Source organism: Phragmites australis, chromosome 16 (assembly GCF_958298935.1).
Source record: "Phragmites australis chromosome 16, lpPhrAust1.1, whole genome shotgun sequence".
In the NCBI taxonomy this organism is placed as follows: Eukaryota; Viridiplantae; Streptophyta; class Magnoliopsida; order Poales; family Poaceae; genus Phragmites; species Phragmites australis.
In genome coordinates, this window is record NC_084936.1 from 27,161,044 (window position 1) to 27,179,234 (window position 18,191).

At 42.2% G+C, this 18,191-nt stretch overlaps 3 protein-coding genes across 3 annotated transcripts; 1 reads left to right on the top strand and 2 right to left on the bottom strand.

Annotated features, from left to right (window-relative positions):
• Window positions 1–581: 581 nt before the first annotated feature.
• LOC133896522 (uncharacterized) lies at window positions 582–1,638 on the bottom strand. The gene is made up of 2 exons (XM_062337152.1): window positions 1,405–1,638; window positions 582–1,289 (listed from the first exon to the last, which is right to left on the bottom strand). The coding sequence occupies exons 1-2, from the start codon at window positions 1,515–1,517 to the stop codon at window positions 677–679; spliced, it is 726 nt and encodes a 241-aa protein (XP_062193136.1). The 5' UTR covers window positions 1,518–1,638; the 3' UTR covers window positions 582–676.
• A 5,988-nt stretch (window positions 1,639–7,626) lies between these two features.
• LOC133896501 (RNA pseudouridine synthase 3, mitochondrial) lies at window positions 7,627–10,891 on the bottom strand. Its single transcript, XM_062337130.1, has 8 exons — window positions 10,538–10,891; window positions 10,102–10,173; window positions 9,852–10,010; window positions 9,469–9,597; window positions 9,251–9,367; window positions 9,022–9,123; window positions 8,682–8,840; window positions 7,627–8,124 (listed from the first exon to the last, which is right to left on the bottom strand). Exons 1-8 carry the CDS (start codon window positions 10,859–10,861, stop codon window positions 7,750–7,752), a joined length of 1,437 nt encoding a protein of 478 aa, XP_062193114.1. The 5' UTR covers window positions 10,862–10,891; the 3' UTR covers window positions 7,627–7,749.
• Window positions 10,892–12,845: 1,954 nt separating this feature from the next.
• LOC133896306 (probable mitochondrial adenine nucleotide transporter BTL1) lies at window positions 12,846–17,795 on the top strand. The gene is made up of 5 exons (XM_062336888.1): window positions 12,846–13,299; window positions 15,245–15,339; window positions 16,215–16,548; window positions 16,773–17,010; window positions 17,166–17,795. The coding sequence occupies exons 1-5, from the start codon at window positions 13,084–13,086 to the stop codon at window positions 17,414–17,416; spliced, it is 1,134 nt and encodes a 377-aa protein (XP_062192872.1). The 5' UTR covers window positions 12,846–13,083; the 3' UTR covers window positions 17,417–17,795.
• Window positions 17,796–18,191: the final 396 nt, after the last annotated feature.

Sequence of the window (18,191 nt, forward strand, 5' to 3'; positions counted from 1 at the left end):
ATTTTAATGTTGGAACTAGTGGTGGATCCAGAATCGAAGTATTTTCTCTTCCAGCAGTACTGTTCACAGAGGTTGACAGTGGGTTTGGAGGGAGGAAAATAGTAGTAGAAGATAGGAAATAGGGTAGCTGTTGGAGATGAAAAAATAAGGGATATTGTAATAATGATAGGGGATGCTGTAATACTATTTTTGAGATAAAAATTTAAAGTAACTGCTGGAAATGACCATACTCTTTTATGAAAAAAAAAAAAATGAAGGAAGGCTCAAGCCTCCTCTATACCGGGCGCACTTGAAAGCCCCCAAGCTGGTTGCAACATGATTGTTATTACTTCACCGGCAGAATTAATAGGTAAGAATGTTTGATGCTGAAGCAGGTTTATGGTCTTATTCCTCGGTAGGTTTTTTTATGCGCGCGCGTAGGACTGGGATTATAAACCTTTTGTGACATGAGACTGAGATTGTATCTGGGATCATGGTCGATTGCATCTCTCAAAATCGCGATGGATTATATATGGGATCATGGTTGACTGCATCTCTCAAAATCGCGATGGATTATATATGGGATCATGGTTGACTGCATCTCTCAAAACCGGGGTGGTCTTATTTATCGTGATTGCATCATGGTATTCATTAAAGAGGGAGATGAGCACTGGAGCTGATCTTGAAATCCAAGTTCTCAAGATGGGTGGACAGCGAGGTCACCACCAAGGCAGGCCCTTTGCCTATTCCGATGAGATGCGTTCGCTCCTGCTTCCACCATGGCGGCCGCTGCCTCGGACCGCCTCTCCCGCTCTCCCCTCCGCTCGCCGTCGTCTTCCAAGGCTCCACCCCGCGCCGCTCGCCTTGCCATCCTCCTCGGTTCTTCAGGTCTGCCTGCTCCCTCGCTTCCTCGTATCTGTGCAGCGACCTTCGTTTCGTGGACTGACCTCAGCCTTGTCTCGACGCACGCGCAGACGCCTCGGCGGTGCGCCGCTGCCGTGCCCCGTCTATGAGCCACCGCACCGGATGCCGACGCCGCGGCCCTCACGGTCGCGCGCGCCGAGGCCGGGGACTTCGCGGAGGCGCAGTCCATTTGGGCGCAGCTCGTGCACAGTTCCACCGCGCCGTGCCTCCCCGCGCTGCGCCGCGCCTCCTCCCGGCGTACGCACGCCTCGGCCGCTTCAACGAGATCCTCCTCGCCGCGCGGGAGCTCTCTGCGCGCGACCAGCTGGACGGCATCGCCGAGCCAGTCGTGGCCACGGACGGCATCATGTTCGAGGCATTCGGTAAGGGCAGCTTCCACGCTAGCTCTGATATACAGATATCGGATCACAAAGATTAGCAAGTGGAGATCAATCAGATTCATTTAGCAAGAACAAATTAATCTATGCCAAATGCCAAAGACGTTATCGTAGAACACTGAACGCGTCCATAAGTATCTCGACGAGATTGTCACACGTCATGATCACGACAGCGCCGTCACGAGACGCCTTCGGCCCGAGTCCGTACTGCCTCGGCCCGAGCTCGCCCTGGAACATCCGACTGTACTCCTCATCATCCAGATGCGCCCCCGCCGTGCTCGCTCCCCACAGCGGCGCGTTGAGAGAGGTTGGGAGAGAGAGCTCCAATGAGAAGAGATATTATGTCTTGTGTGGTGCGAATAGCACCGGTGGGGAAATGTTGAGAAGAGATAAGAATAGCTAGACGCGAGAATTGATCGAGAAAAAAAATTGTATTGAATGGTGGTTTCGAATCCGGCTACGCTTTAATACCGGTTAGAGGTTACAACCAGTACTAATGATCAGTATTAATATCAGTTCGTGGTCAGAACTAACATTGATATGAGTCGCTAAGAACCGACGCTCTCTCCCAACATCAATGTCGGTTCCAACGGCTCACTCATTGTTCGCGCGTGGGAGATTAAGAATCAGCATTGATATATTTTCTGTGACGTTTATTGTTCAACCGACACTAATAAGACACTACTTTTGACCTGTTCTATAGTAGAGTTATCAAAAAATGTGTCACTGCTAAACTTAGAAAAAATAACAATGTTAATTATGAACTAAACATACTAGTACTTTATTTAGTACAACTGATCGTGTCAGAATTTTTTATATTGCATTTTTCTGTTACTAGTACTTATTTGTTTTAACGATCTATCAATGATGGTATTAGATAATGGTAGAGCTTAGAATTTTGTATGTTACATTTTTTGATACTAGTACTTATATGTTTTGACAATCTACCAGTAATGGTATTAGCTGCACTATATACTTATCTACCTCAGCACCAAGCACATGCGTTGCGGCGGACCTCTTCATGCACAACTGCTTCGTCGACGTGTACATGGAGCACCGACTTGCGCAGAACCTCACGTAGCCCGTCGTGGCCGCAGACGACAACATCTTCAAGGCGTTAGGCAGTAGTGGCTTCTATGTGAGCCAACGGTGGATCCGGAATAAAAATAATTAAATATCCTATTTATTAAACTAAAGATATATGACTTATTTATTAGACTAAGATGTATCATATAAGTCTGATACATATAATATGTAATTAAAAAATGAAAAATTATCCGATATTTTGTGCACCTCTAGTCTCAACATGAGTCCACTCGTGACTTGAGTTATGAGACGTTGCTGGAAGCGCGTCATAGGTGGGAAGCGACGGTAGATATACCACGAGCTGCTAGATGTGTCTACTTCAAGAACTAATATAGGAGAAACCATGTCTTCTGGAACTACTGATACTAATCAGTTCAATAGCACTAGTGGACTAGCAATAATCGTAGTCTAGTGTGAAATATACGTTGTAAAGTGATTAAAATGTGCATGCAAGCTTATGTAAGATCAACTATGTCCAATAAGGGGGAGGCTTGTGAATTGGGTTATAATTTTTTTCTCTTTGAACTAAAATAAAGAGTAAATAAAACAACCTTAGCCTAAATATGCTCTAGGTTTCTCGTTTGCACAAAGTTTTGTGACCTTGTTCCAATCGAGTCTAGCATGGCAATTCTAAGAAAGTAGATGCATAAGCTTAAATTGTGGAGATTATATACTAGAAAGGAAATGCTCAAATATACAGAGAGGGATTAGGAAAGCTTATTTCTTCCAAGGTATCAGAGAGTTGGTGCTCCTCATTAGTCCTCATTGGAGCACTGCACTGTGGCCTAGCTCCCTCTTGATCCTCACAAGAATCAAGTGCTCTTTAGGTGATAGTCTTTCTTCACTCTGGATCGGTGGACTCCAAACCGGTACATCTTCATCTTGTGGTCTCTGACAAGCAATCTCCATAAAGACTCATCAAGAACACACCGCCAACCTGTCTAGTTGACGCCAATCACCAAGATTAATAGGTCAAGAACCTCACTACTAATCAAAGCTAATGAGGCGGTAGTGATACACACTAGCTACTCTCGCACTAATGATGTTCTTAATATTTAATTAAGGATCTTGAAAATCACTTAAGTATTTCATCTTCCTCTTTTACTCTTCAATGAAGTGTATGAGCTCACCAACCAACCAAGAGAGACATAATGGAGCATTGTATAGGGTATTTATAGCCCCAAGGAAAACTAGCCATTACTGCTCAGCTATTGCAGTAATCTAGATCACCATATGATACAATAATTACAACTTCCAATGTCCAGTTACTGTTCTGCACCACTTACCGTAACATACGATGACCTACCACATCAAACGGTGATTGTGTTGATTGTATCATATGGTGACTTAAATTTTCCCGACTCCAATCTACAGACTCCCTATTCGACACTATAAGAAGCCACCATATTTTCCGGTGGCCATCGTAACATACAGTGACCGTGGGACCGTATCGTATGGTGACCAATTCTTCAGCTGCCCAAACTTGCAACCTTTCTATTTGACACCATAAGATACCACCATATCATATGGGCACTTTGGGACCGCATTTGTCATGTCTCAAATCAATAATCACGTAAGTAAGTTTAACCATGCATTATTAGTGTCATGATTAATTTCAGGGCAATTTATTTAGGCACACTAGAGCTCTTTGTTTTGAGTCAATCAGATGAGAGAAGGAAATTCAGGAGAGAAAGGAATATAATTCACAGCTAAAATGGATTGTTTTTCCCAACATGTGGGCCCCACCTGGTGGGCCAACCACCCAATCTCTCAAGGGGCAGCAACCCACCTTTTCGCTCTCTCTCTCTCTCTCTCTCTCACTCACTCAGCTCACTCTCTCCCTCACTCGTGCTCCAACCGGCCAAGGAGCAGGAGCTCCCCTTCTCTCAAGCTCCCTCTCTCTTTCTCCCTCAAATACGCACTCTAGAAGCCAAATCGAGGTACGTATGTGGTACTCACGCGATCACTAGCTCCTGAGCTTCCCATCCATCCAATTCATTTTCATTTTCCCAGAAGATTCGAGCTGGTTTTGACTTGTTTTGGTGTTCTTGGTTGAAGAACGACGAGCACCGATGTTCTTCCTCTTCCCAAGCGTTTCCTCCATCTTCCAACAATCACCCACCTCCACAAGCACTGTGAGTAAGTCCCTTAGGCTTCCCCCAGCGTGAATGCGTGATTTGGTTGGTCGATTTCGAGTTGGAGCGGAGTTCTTGAGCTTTGGAGCTAAAATGAGGATTTGGATGAGATTTGAGTTAGAAATCATGTTGCTAGGTTGGTGAGTGAGTTCTAGATGCTATGAACTATCTCAAATATATCCCTATTTTGGTTTGGAGAGGCTCGCAAATCAAATCGGCCGAGATTTCCCCCTTGAAGCAGTCTCCCTGGACAACCCGGATAATCCAGATTGACCCGGATAGTCCGGGTAAACTTGGAGAAACCCCATTGAATTGTCTTTATAAATTATTAGGGTTTAGGGTGTAATTTAAGTCTAGAACCCTTTGGATAGGACATATACATGTTGATGTAGCATAGATTTAGTATGTGAGTTGAATCGGCTAGGAAAAATACTTTAGAACTTAACTCAGCCAGAACCCGGATAGTCCGAATTAACCCGGAGGGTCCGGGTAAATTCAATCTAGATTTAGCCGAGAGCCCCACTCGAAGCCTCGTCCGGAGTGTCCGGCCTAATCCGGAGTATCTAGACTCGACCCGAAAGTTCCGAGTTATTTCAAAAATAGCTAACCAAGAGCCCTCACCCGGAGGTTCACCCGGAAGTTCCAGAACCCAGATACTCTGAGTTCAACCTGAAGTCTCCAGCCTCCTGTTACTTTTTCGGCATTGTTTAGATCGTAAGTTTCATTATTCCTCCGCATGTCTTACACATTTAGCTTGTTGGTATGCATATTGTAGCATATATTGTGCACTTTATTTATGCTCATCATTGCACAAGTTCTTCTTTAGTGAACGAAGAAACGAAGCGTGTTGCAATCGTGGTTGAAAGCGACGCCAATCTACCTGAGTTTTGCGAGTGTTACACGGGTAGCATAAGGCAAACCCCAGAGCAGTAAGGTAAGCATCTAAGCATACTTCTCATATTAATTTAGATTATATGTGTCTAATATGATAAATATGCTTTATGTATGTTATGCATGTGTTCGAGTCGATGTCGGATTTATGATGGGTAGAACATATGTTAATGCACAAATTCTCCTATCATGAATAATTATTGATTCGTATCCTTGTAGCCTAGGTTTAATATGATGCTATCTAACTTAAAATATTATTCGTGATGCTTAGAAAGTGCTCAGATCCTCGGTAGAAGTCGAGCGGTGAAATATTTCATCGTTCACGAGTATAGGTTGTAATTACTTGTACAATAATCACAATGATGGGTTGATGATGTTGGTTGGATGAGTGGTGGGGATGAGACGAGATGTGGGTGGTGTTAGTGGTGTTTCTCCTACCCGGATGTGGAGTTTCCCTAGGTAGGTTGGGAGAGGCACCCCGACACTATAGACGGTCTGCTTCACTTAAGCACCGACCATTGTTGTAATTGGCTCTAGCACTTACCGTACTTACCACATGTCGATCTAATGGTAAGACAAGTTGGATACCTCTGTAGCTATGATTATTTGGGCTTGAATATTGACGGTGTGAGCGGGCAGACTTGTAGAAACACTTGTGGTTGCTCTGGGAGTTAACCAAAGTGGGCTCCACACCGAGCGATGCACGATTCAAAAGGTTAGGGTTTATTGGAAAAGGTTGACATGAGTATCCCCTTTGTATGGACCTGTGTGGTCGTGCAAGCCATATGGTCATCAAGTTTTATGGGTAAAGTTGTACTCCTACAGGGTATAAAAATATTTCGAAATGTCACGCTCTTGATCATGAGCATGCTTCTGTCCATTTGCAGCAGTCATAGAGTTACGAATGTGGATTGAGGTGGTTGATGGGTTGAGATGGTGCTTTACAGATATTATTCATATGATTCCTTTTACATTATGTTCAGTTGATGTTTATGAGCTAGTTTGTTACTTTGGTCAAGTATAGATGCTCACACATGTTTATGTCAAATTTGCTTTCGTATATAAATTTACTTAACCATGTGGCCGTATTCTTGCTAACATCCTAATGCATAATCCTTGGAGTCGGACTATTTATAAGTGTCCATTATGGATTAAGTCTTGCGAGTACCTTCGTACTCACGCTGCTATTTTAGGTGCTACCCGCGAGGAGGAGTTGGTCTTTAGCTACTTCACGTCCGCCGAGGGTGGTGGCGAGCATGAGTACGCAACTACTCAGAGGTCGTGCTTTTGTGATGGAGTCTAAGGGTATATGGCTCCATCCTTCTTTTGTTGTATAGTCTTTAACCTTCTGCTACATAGTTTCTTTTGTTGTTTAGGAGTTGAATCGGTTTTTATCTCCTCCTAGCTCTCTTTTGCTGTAAATTGTAATAACTTGTTAAATGCTTAAGAACTTATAATATAACTTTAACTACTTGTTCTTTCTTAAACTGCGTTGTGATGTTATATGTTAGATAGGCATATGTTTCGATCTTGAACACAAAACACGTACCGAGACTACCGGAATGATATTTTGGTTAATCATTTTAGTCGTGATTATACAGATGATTGATTAATGATTAATTAGAATACTATCTGGTTACAGTATCATACCAACTTTCAAGCTCTCTGTTTAGCACTGTACCATGCCACTGTATTATATGGTAACTTGAAAAAAAAAATAGGAACTTATCCAATTCAATGCAAACTTGCTCCTGGCTTCAGTTCTTCCATTTCTTAGGTTTCAACTGAGCTACTTGGTACTAGATCCCTGAGTGTGCATAACAACTACCAGTCTAGCTCCAATTAGGTAAAGCTACTATTGTCAACCCCTTAATAATACATCCAGAGAAATAAAAAACTATATAGTCCTAAATGTCACTCCCAACTTTTTTTTGACACTTAAAACTAAATAGTCCTTAATCTTTGCACATATCCTTTCGCTAATAACCATGAAAACCAATACGAGAGAACAAGAATACCCAATATCCATCATCGTGACCTAACTTCGATTTTCTTTGATAAAACAAGTTAGTCACAATAAGTATGTTACCATTAATTGCCAAAATTTGAACTAAGGGTCTAAGATGCTTGCGGCTTTTATCCGGCAAAATATGTCCTTGTAAGCAAATTCAAGTGTGCGAGAGTTTGCTAGGATCATATAACAAGACTGATTCTCATTCTCTCAAGAAATTTATTTATATTCACATGAACGATTCTGATATGGTGGCTACAATCTCACGATACCGAAGAAACAGCAGCCCAAGTAACTTAGAATTGACATGAGGAAGCTAAAGAAGCTGGAAAGCAAGGGTACACGATTACACCAAGTATGAAGACATGATATTCCAACTAATTTTCATGTGTGGAGGCATTGGTGCGATGAATCTTAGAAGGCTGGGCTTCTCCTTGGCCCATGGGGTGCCACCTTCGTGCCACTCTCCAGTGCTACTCAGGAACTTAGCCATGTTGGGGACGACCATCTCCCGGCAATGCAGGTGGAGCAAAGGGACTTTTGAGAGAACACTGCCCTTCTGAACCTCCAATCCTTCTGGCCTTCTCAGCTTGTATGGCTCTCCAGTGAACGGTTCAAAGTCTGGCTGGGGATTCTGCTTCCACCTTTGGTGCACAAACCACCCATATTTGTAATCTCCGACGATGGGAGTGCCTAGGGCTTCAGCACAATGCACTCGAAGCTGCAGCGCAGAGGGAGCAGAATAAACTGATGCTAACGATTGAAAATGACAATTTCATATGCAAGACACGTGAGCGTGTTGTCTGTATCTATCAAATAACACGGCCATGTAAGAACAAATGAAAGGACCAATAGGATGTGACCCAAATTCGAAGTAAGAAACATCTTCATACATCTAGCAGAAATATTTTGAGATAACTCCTTGTATGCCATCGATATTTTTTGGAATCCTCGATTTGCTACCAAAAAATTCTTGTCCCTCATGTGCCACTACTTGAAATTTTCCTTCCCCTGTGTGCCACTGTCATCAGCTCCGTTATGATAGCACCGCCATCAAGAGGGAAATTTAGTTTTTTCATCCCTTGTGTGCCTTAGAATTAACACCGTTATGACAGCAGTAGCATACAGGGTAAGGACAATTTCAAGTAGTGGCACATGAGGGACTAGAACTTTTATGGTGGTAGATCGAGGATTTTGATAATTTTCAATGCATACAGAGAATTATCTCAAATATTTTAAGCAATAAGTGTGAACAAAGTCCTATTATCATGAGGGTACCTGGTGCTTCCGCCCTGTCAATGGATGTAGTTCGATCCATGAACACCCGTTAATGGTTGGTCCCATTACCCGATACTCTGTTACCGCCTCTTGCGCACCATCTATGCCAGAAGGATGTGCCAGAATGACCCTCTCAGCTTTCCCGTCATCAAGAAGTACCTAAATCAGAAAATCCAATTTGATTTAAGTTTTTTTTGAAGCAGAAGGTAGAGAGCAATTTGATTTAAGCTAAGAGATTGGAACTTAAGATGTTAAGCTACAGGGAACCATTTATTGTTTTATGTTACATACTTGGTTTATTTCTGAAAGTAATACTAGCTACATATGAATCAGAAAATACCTTTGAAATAGGAGCAGATATAACTCCTTCCCTTTCTTTAGGAGTCCCAATGACTAGTGCCCAGTACTTCTGCATGTATGCTTCACAGGCCTTATTCCATGTCTGCAAGATATGCCAATAATGCAAGGCATTAGTATGCAGCTATTAAAAAGGTAAAATTATCATGATCATTTAGATGGAACATGGCATGCTAAGTCAAAGGCTCAGTAATCAATGAATTGATGACTACCTGAGAAGTTGTTCTCGCTAAATTTACACTGGTGAAAAGCCAGTGCAGTCTAGTAAAGCTTTCTTTTGTTCTACCCATCAAAATCAAACCGCTACTTTCTCTGTCCAGTCGATGGACCTGTGCTCACAAGTCACAAAAGCCATAGGGAAAAGTTATCCTCAAAGAGGTAAATATTACATGGTGACTGAAATTCAAAGAGAAACAACTCGTATGCTCACCAATTTTGGACCCTCTTCATTTCCATATGATAGTGCTGCTGCTGCAAGCACATCCATGCTGTTATGCACTGGCAAATGTCCTTTCATGGGCACTTTGGGGGGCTTGTTAAGCACCAGTATAGCAGAGTCCTGTAATTCCAAAGCTTTAGCTTACCGTGTTGAATCTGAATAATGTAAAATAAAAGTCGTCAAATCTGAAACAATGAAATGATGCCAAGGTGAGACCTTCATCAAGAGACATGCTTCAAGTTGAAGAATACTGAGTACAGACTACAGATGTCAATTATCCACAGAAAAAAAAAACTTTCTTTGTTAACGCAGGAATCCTGTAGGCTACTGACTATGGATCAACAATGGCAATACAACCGACAATGAAAAATTACCTTGTAGATGACAAGCCTCTTGAGGTACTCAATCTCGTCTTTATTAGGATGCAATGTGGCTGTTGGAATGGTCTCATAACGCTTCTTTATCTCGCCCTCAACAACTGACACGGGAAGGTGAATTTTCATGCCAGGCTCCATAATGTCATTATGCTTAACCTGCAACAAACTGCTGAGCATATTTACTTTTTTCACATGGTACAACAACATCATACAAAAACAATTACAGGACAAAGCCTTCATTGTACACCTTTTTCAGATGATGCTTCTGAGTCTGAATACTTTCAGCTGAAACCTCATGATCTGAGCACTCAGAGAAAACCTGATCAATGGATAGAAGCTAGATTTATCTCAGATAGCCAAAGAAAAAAAAGTGCCTACAAGTAGTGCAAACTGCTATGACATCAGATTAGGAAAGTTATGTGTGATCATCTGATCATATGCTACTGCACGCCAGAATACCAAGCATGAAGAAGCTCCGTTGCAAACAATGCCACACTACAGAAATAGCTTTTGAGCACTAGAGTCCACACTCCAAACAAGCAACTCACATGGTAATATCAGAAACCTGTCCCTTCTTGCAATTTTCTTAATGAATACTAACTACACAAAAAAAAATTGCCACCTTTGCATCAAAGTTGCAACCAATAAGAATGGCAGTAAAAAGAAAATGGGGGCGCAAATACCATCCTCCTGTTGAAGTGTGCCTGCACGACCTCCTGCGGCACGTCGGCGAAGTAGTGCTTCAACCAGCTGACTGCCGTCACGCGCTGCGGCGCCACCTTCCTCCCTGGGAGCGGGTCGGCCCCCGCGGGGAACGGCGGCAGCGAGAGCAGCTGCCGCGGCCTCGGCCCAGGCTTGGGCGCACCGAGTCGCGCCACGTTGTTGCTGTCCACGCGAACCACCGGATCGGCGGCCGCGGGCGTCGGCGGCGCCAGCCGTGACAGCCGCCGCAGCGCCGCCGGCCGCCGCCACAGCACGAGACGTCGGCGGCCTCCGCGGCACAGCATTCTCCTCGAGTCGTCAGCTTTTTTCTTTCTTCTTTTTTCTTTTTCGGGCCACTCTCGTGTACTAATAGTAAAGACGTGCAAACGGGTCGGAATGGGCCTTGGCCCAAATATCTGAAGCCCAAATAAAGCACAGAACAAACTGAGTTTGCTCGTACTGGTGGGCCCACATGACCTAACTATGGGCTGAGCTGGCCCGTCCGTGATCAGCCTACATGACCAGACTATGAGCTGGCCATATGTTTCACTCTCTATTTTTTTTATTTTTTTATTTCGAAAATAAAAAAATATATAAAAATAGACGTATATTTGAAAAAATTGAAAAACTAAGATACTGTTGCCCATAGAAACGAGACAATCATAGGTTGCCCTTCCAACAGATGACAAGTTTAAAAAATATATATTGCCTTTCCAACAGGTGGCATGTTAAAATAAATAAAAAACACAACATTTCAATGCTCAAAATTCAAAAACTATTTAAATAGTCATGAATTTTTTAAAAAAAATATACAGTGTAGAGAATGCTATAATCTAGCTTAAAAAATTCAACTCAAATAATTATTTGTACAGTGAGAAAAAAAGATAAGTTTTATTGTATGAGTATGACAAACTGTGTATAATAAAATTTAATTTTTTTCTCATTGTATATATCATTTTTGTCTTTTTTTTTTGGATCAGATCATAGCATCCTCTACACAACTAATATTTTCAGAATTTTTTATAACTATTTTGATAGTATTTTGAATTTTAAAGTAATAGAATGCATAATTTTTTATTTTTAAATCTGTCGTCTATTGGAATGGTCTTTACCGTCCTTTCAACAGGCGATAATAGTCTAGTTATCCAATTTTTACAATTTTTTATTTTAAGATATAAAAATAGAAAAGGTCTTTCACTCTCTATTCATATGGGGCTGCGTATTTGGGCTAGCCTAAATGTTGGATCTGTTCTAGGTCACATATTCGATGTGGGTCATATCTCATTTAACACTAGATCCTACTATATGGTAGAGATGTTTGAATAGGCTACTCAGATCTGACTCGGTACGGTTCGGCTACTGTAATGAGTTATATTGTGCTGGCCCGCGTGCCTCTCTATCGGTCTACAGTACTGCCTGTCGGTCACTGTGCCATGTCAAGTCGATCAGGATACGATTGCGGCACGATGGGCATGACAGGTGCAGCGAGCATGACAGGCACGGGTGACCTAACGGCACATAGACGGCCTATCGGCACAGCCACCTAATAAAATAAAAAAATAGCTATAAAATTAAAAAATATATAGAAAATAGATAAAATTATGATAAAAATATAGAAAATAGATAAAAATAGCTACAAAATTAAAAAATATAGAAACTAGAAAATAACCAGGCCCACGTGTGCCGGACCGAATCGTGCCTGGTTGGGTCGTGCCTGCGCCGGCCCGTCATGCCACGCGCTCGGCCCAGGTATGACCCGTGGCCTCGTGCCGTGTCGGTCTGGTCCGTCTTGGCTCGGCTCATACCGTGCCTATAATATCATACCTCAGATCGGTCAAGTAGACACCCATTTAGATATCTTTACTCCATGGTATAATTTGTGGGCCCAAAAGGTCATCACCTCGGAAAAAGGTCATGCGTATTTTGTACACTAGCCTATTACCTACTTTTGCATTTTTCTTGCCTATTCCTCATGTCTCTATAGCCAAAAGCCAATGTGAGAAACCACGCCAGTCTCTTTCGAGAAAAAGGCCAGAAAGAATCCTAGTGAAAAAAATACACGACAATACGATTTCACAAACGTGCAAAACACACACAGAAGCTCCCAAAATCCAGGAAAATATCAGACATCGGTACCTATCCCGCAAGAACAGGCACACCAAAAGCATGCGAAAATCCAAGAGAAAAACCCAAAAACTGACGCGTAAATCTTGCGCGTGTTTGAAAAGGCCAGAAAAATGCAAAATGAGATAAGGAAAGGAGAAAATACCGAATAAATACACGATTCCCTCTACATGTATACACGGCGTACATCGGTGAAGGCGTACTGAAGCCGTAGACGTCTCGCACTTCACGCAAATTCCTTCTCCTTCCGCGCCACCACCCTTTCTTTCTTTCTTTCTTCCTCCCCTCCTCTTCCTCCCTGCGAAAGCCGCGAGAAGCGGCGGACACGAGGACAGGGAGCCCTTTTGCGCCCAGGCCCCTCCCGTTCCGCTGCATTCGAGTTCCCCGCCCTCGAGGAGGAGCCATGGGCGTGCACGCGGGGCGCGCCGGCGGCGGCAAGAAGCTCGCGCTCGCCAGCATCGGCTTCGCGGACGTCCGCGTGGGCGCCGCCGGGGGTGGTGTCTACAAGGAGGACCTGCTCGTGGTGGGGCTGCCAGTGCCCAAAGACGACGGCCTGGACGCCGCCGGCTCCCTCGGGGACTTGGCCGTCAGGCTGCCGGACGTCGGCGCCGCCGTCAGGGTGAGAAGCTGCAGATCCCGATGTCTCGTTTAGCTTTTTTTTTCCTTATGCTCTGGATGCGTGTGCTCCTGGTGTGAGATGGTAACTCTGTTCTGACTTCTGAGCATATGGTTGAGATTGGGACGCTTGGGGACTTGTTTGGGCGGCAAAGGCGCGAGCTTGCTTTTTTTTTCGAAGTGTTCATATCAGAATAGGATTTGTATGTAATCAAATCTTTTGACGAGTCTTGGGTAGAGGCCACTCCTTTTTCTGATTCATGGTGGGTTTTGTTATGTCTATTCTGCGACCGATTCAACTAGCAAACAGCTTCTTTTTCGGTTTATGCTTTTCTCTTCTCGGCTTCAGACTGTTACTCCAGTTTCTTGCTGGATGTTTCTAATTGTGATAAGCTTTTACGCCTTCCGTTTTGCTGTGCTTTGAACTGTTTTATGTAGAAGATCCCAACTACTTGTTTGATTTGTTCAAAATATTGTGACAATGCTGTTGGTAGCTTACTTTGAATCTTGATCCAGGAATCTTCTGATAAAGATATAAAGTTTCGTCGTTACCCATTCCAATAGTTGATTAGTTAATGCTTAAAATTGGTGATTTGTTGGTAAGTTTTTTCCTTGGTTGTGATCTAGGCGGGCATCCCAAATTCTTGCTGGTGGCTCACTGTAATGAGGCGTAATTGTTAATTCGGGTCGGTACTTTATTTCTATTTTATATTAGGATTACATTTCCTACATTTTTGTCCACGGAAGTGATGAAGTTGAGGCACCTGTTAGTATACGTCTTCTAATTTTAGGGTTAATTTGACGTATGCATTGGGTCTCATTGCCATGTGCCCATGTCCCATGCTTGCTGAATGTTTTCTGTACTTATCTTAGGTAGATATTTTTCAGAAGATGACCTGGAGCTGATCAGTTGAAAGGTATACATGTACATATCGCCTGTTTTTTTAGTAGAATTGTGCCTTCCATTTGGAATTTCGTTGTAGTTATCTTTGTCTTTGAACACGAGAATTTGTGGAAAGATAGATAAGCTTCCAACAGGCGCTGCCATTTATATCATTAGCTAAATTTTTAATATGTATAGAGCAAGTAGTGACAGAATATCTGTTTGTATGCCTCGGTGAATAAATTTGATTGCTTCCATAATATTCTTCCTGGTTTGTGTGACGTGTTCCTTTCAAAAGTGACCAATTTTGTCGTCTGGAACCCAAGAATTTTCTTGATCTTTATGCATATACCGCATGTAGAATATAACTGTCTTTTAGTTGTGTTCCGTTGTTTTTCTTTTCCCTGTCCACTTCCAACATCCAAGTTGAACCGAGTCCTGTTGAACAACTACAATCCAACTTTCCCAGCTATTTGTGATGTCACTTCTGCCTAGGAACTTTCACGCCAATCACTAGGCAAACACAACCCATTGAGCTGCAGTGTAGAGATTCACAGCTTTGGTCAGAGTTCCAGACTGATGGTGTTTCCTAAAGAAATGGAAATGCTGCAATGGGTTAGTTTTTTGACAAAATGCATGAAGTAACAGGCTAATAATAGCTATAAACAGCACATGTCCAGTTACCTGAATAGTTGATACACATGATACCTTTCTTAGCAAAGATTCCCCTCTTTTTACACAGATTCATTGGCTTGCATATCAACAAATGCAGCAGATAATGCTGTAGTGAATATGCAAAGTATATTTATCACTACCTTATCTGCTGTCATTCAAAAGGAAAAGGAAGTAATAATAGCTTTAAATTATATGAGAAATTTTTTTGCAGCATCTCCATTGCAATTTCTACCACATTAAACACTTGCAGGCGCTTTAGGATTGTTGCAGAGTGGGAACTTCCTGAAAGAGTGTTTGCAGTGATCTGTTCAAAGTTGGACATGAGTTTTTAAATCTTGCTAAATGCTGATGGAGTTATGAATCATTAAACTTAGAATTGTATCTAATGCAGATTTTTCTGAGGAACAGAGAAGTCGCAGAATTCGTGAGTGGAGCATTGGCTGGTGCTATGACTAAGGCTGTTCTTGCTCCTCTAGAAACTATCAGGTATTCATTATACTTTCCTCGCTACATTCATTTGTTCACTATACTAAGATTGGCTTCTTGCTAGTTATGACAAGTTATTCACATGTTTGTTTGGTGGGATGAGTAAATTTGGCTCTTAACACACTAGGGATGCTGATTTTTCTTTCTTGCTTTTCTTAGTCTGTTTGATGCAGTTCAGGGAATCAAGAGTGTTTTCAAAATTTAATGGTTTCGTGACTATAGTATGACACTAATATATTTTTGGGTGATACGACACCACTCATTAGTCTTTTGAAAGTAATTTACAATGCCAAACCCTATCATATTCCTGTAAAGCGTGCTCTTGCGTGATAGCAGGATTTATTATCCCAAGAAGCTGAAGAATCAGCCTTTTTGTTAGATTTTCTGCCTTTTAAGAACAGAAGCTTGGTTTGATGGAAACAATGCCTGCACTTGTCTTTAGAATCATATTTTGCCATATTAGATTATGTCACAGGAGTGAACTTACAGTTTGTACTTTCTTGAAAGCACTAGATTTTTCTAAACCACAGCTGTAGCTTGGTTCTTTATCATTTTTTCCTCCTAGCTTTGTTAAAGAGTAGTGGTGAACTGGTGATGTGTTCTTATTGACATATTGTGCATAAATCCAGATGAAGGTTGTAATCTTTACTTTAAACTATTACATTGTTTAAATTTATGAAAAATTATTTCCAAGGTGCTTCAGTTGATGTATGTTGTTCTGATTCAACTAGCTCATACCCTGGCTATATACTGAACATTCCCCCGATTAATTAATTGGTTTCCAGTTGTCATTGATTTAGAGAAATATTCAAAGTGCTCTTTCTAGCTGGAAACAAAGTAGTGTACTAATAATATGAGTGTTTGATCAATTTCAGGACAAGAATGGTTGTTGGGGTAGGATCAAAACAGATTTTTGGTAGTTTTGTGGAGATCATCGAACGGAATGGTTGGCAAGGACTTTGGGCAGGTAATACGATAAATATGCTCCGGATTATTCCAACTCAAGCGATTGAGCTCGGCACATTTGAGTGTGTCAAAAGAAGTATGACATCAGCCCAAGAGAAATGGAAAGAGGATGGGTGCCCAAAGATACAACTTGGTAATTTGAAAATCGAGCTGCCATTGCACTTATTATCACCAATTGCCATTGGAGGTGCAGCTGCTGGAATAGTTAGCACTTTAGTGTGCCATCCTCTAGAGGTTCTTAAGGTACTTCAGAGCTGAATCTGCATTTTGAATTTCTGTGGATGCTATTCATGATTTTATTTATTTTTTGTTTTCTAGAATTGACTGGTTTGTACTTGTACCATCTATTCAAATCAATTGCAAACACTGACTCTTCATATAGCTTCGTTATCCTCTTAGTATAATTTGATGATTTTAGATCCTTATGCTAACAAATTATTTGTACTTTTACTAATTTTCTGTCACAGGATCGCTTGACTGTCAATCGTGAGGCTTATCCTACTATCGCCATTGCCTTCAACAAGATCTATCAGACTGATGGCATTGGTGGTCTTTATGCTGGCCTCTGCCCAACATTAGTTGGCATGCTTCCTTATAGTACATGCTACTATTTCATGTACGAGACGATCAAGACTTCTTACTGCTGTGCACATAAAAAGAAATCTTTGAGCCGCCCTGAGCTACTAGTTATTGGAGCTATTTCAGGTCAGGATTCAGTGCCACCTAAAGTGTTATCGTGTTGCCTGTTGTTTTATCCCCAAATTTTTTTGAAAAAGAAATGGGAAATGTGATATTCCAGATTTTCATAAAAATTGGCATTTGCCGATCTTTTCATATGTGCTGTTGAATCTTCTATATAGGTCTAACTGCAAGCACAATCAGCTTCCCTCTGGAAGTGGCAAGAAAGCGGCTCATGGTGGGAGCCCTACAAGGGAAGTGTCCGCCCCACATGATCGCGGCATTAGCTGAGGTGTTCCAAGAGGAGGGCTTCAAGGGGCTTTACCGAGGATGGGTGGCGAACTCCCTGAGGGTCATGCCGACGTCCGGCATTACCTGGATGTTTTATGAGGCATGGAAGGATCTCCTTTTGGCTCCCCGGCTTCATACCTAGCAAGAGCAATACCATGCCTGAGATTGTTCAACAACGCAGGCGTTACCGTTGCTGCAGAATAAGGCCTCTTTTGAATTGCGGGATTTTTTCTCGAATCTTGTGTTTTTCCTGTGAAATTTCTGTACCATTCTTGTGAAATTTGTGCGTTCGAAAGAAGCCCTAAATTTGCTTGCTGTGTGGGATTTCTAATCCTTTTTTCTTGCAAATCCCACACATGCTAGTTATCTATATAAGAGAGGCCATCTTGTGCCATTGTGCCGATGATTAGAAGCATTAGTTAATTGGCCCGGCTAACCTGGATTGTCTAATTACCAGCAACTGTTAACAGACAGGCTCTGGGCTGGGTATGCATTAGCCCCCAAGCAATGTTGTTGTGAAATTGTCTCACTAATGAAAGAAAAAAAAAGTTATTCATTACTTCTGAGATGAGCCTTGTAATTATCACAGAATTGTTGCATGTTTTTTGTTGTGGATCAATGCATCCAATGCTTAATAAAGTAAGGAGTAACCGAACTAACTGTCCGTGACGTCACTCAGGCGAGGTACAGGAGAGCTGCAAAGGCGATGATGCGGCTCAGGCCAACTTCAGCTGATCCTCAAAATCGATCGGTATTCCTGTTTGTGTACTGTACTGACACCAGCAGCTACCGTATCTAGTGATACAGTGATGCTAGTACTTTATATTTGAGGGCCAGTACTCTATATTTAAGTACCCTCTCTTCTCCCCTCATCACTGTGCAAAAGACTATGTGGACATAGAGGGAATAAAAAAGTA

What these genes read in the sequence shown, in the direction of transcription:
- LOC133896522 (XM_062337152.1), bottom strand. Translation starts at nt 1,517, where the DNA reads ATGTTCCAGGGCGAGCTCGGGCCGAGGCAGTACGGACTCGGGCCGAAG. An exon ending in GTCGAGATACTTATGGACGC is followed by an intron (nt 1,290 to 1,404) that starts GTTCAGTGTTCT and finishes TCTGTATATCAG; the next exon opens with AGCTAGCGTGGAAGCTGCCC.
- LOC133896501 (XM_062337130.1), bottom strand. Translation starts at nt 10,861, where the DNA reads ATGCTGTGCCGCGGAGGCCGCCGACGTCTCGTGCTGTGGCGGCGGCCG. An exon ending in AGAGGCTTGTCATCTACAAG is followed by an intron (nt 9,598 to 9,851) that starts GTAATTTTTCAT and finishes TTGGAATTACAG; the next exon opens with GACTCTGCTATACTGGTGCT. An exon ending in TAGCGAGAACAACTTCTCAG is followed by an intron (nt 9,124 to 9,250) that starts GTAGTCATCAAT and finishes CATATCTTGCAG; the next exon opens with ACATGGAATAAGGCCTGTGA.
- LOC133896306 (XM_062336888.1), top strand. Translation starts at nt 13,084, where the DNA reads ATGGGCGTGCACGCGGGGCGCGCCGGCGGCGGCAAGAAGCTCGCGCTC. An exon ending in GCTCCTCTAGAAACTATCAG is followed by an intron (nt 15,340 to 16,214) that starts GTATTCATTATA and finishes GATCAATTTCAG; the next exon opens with GACAAGAATGGTTGTTGGGG. An exon ending in AGTTATTGGAGCTATTTCAG is followed by an intron (nt 17,011 to 17,165) that starts GTCAGGATTCAG and finishes TCTTCTATATAG; the next exon opens with GTCTAACTGCAAGCACAATC.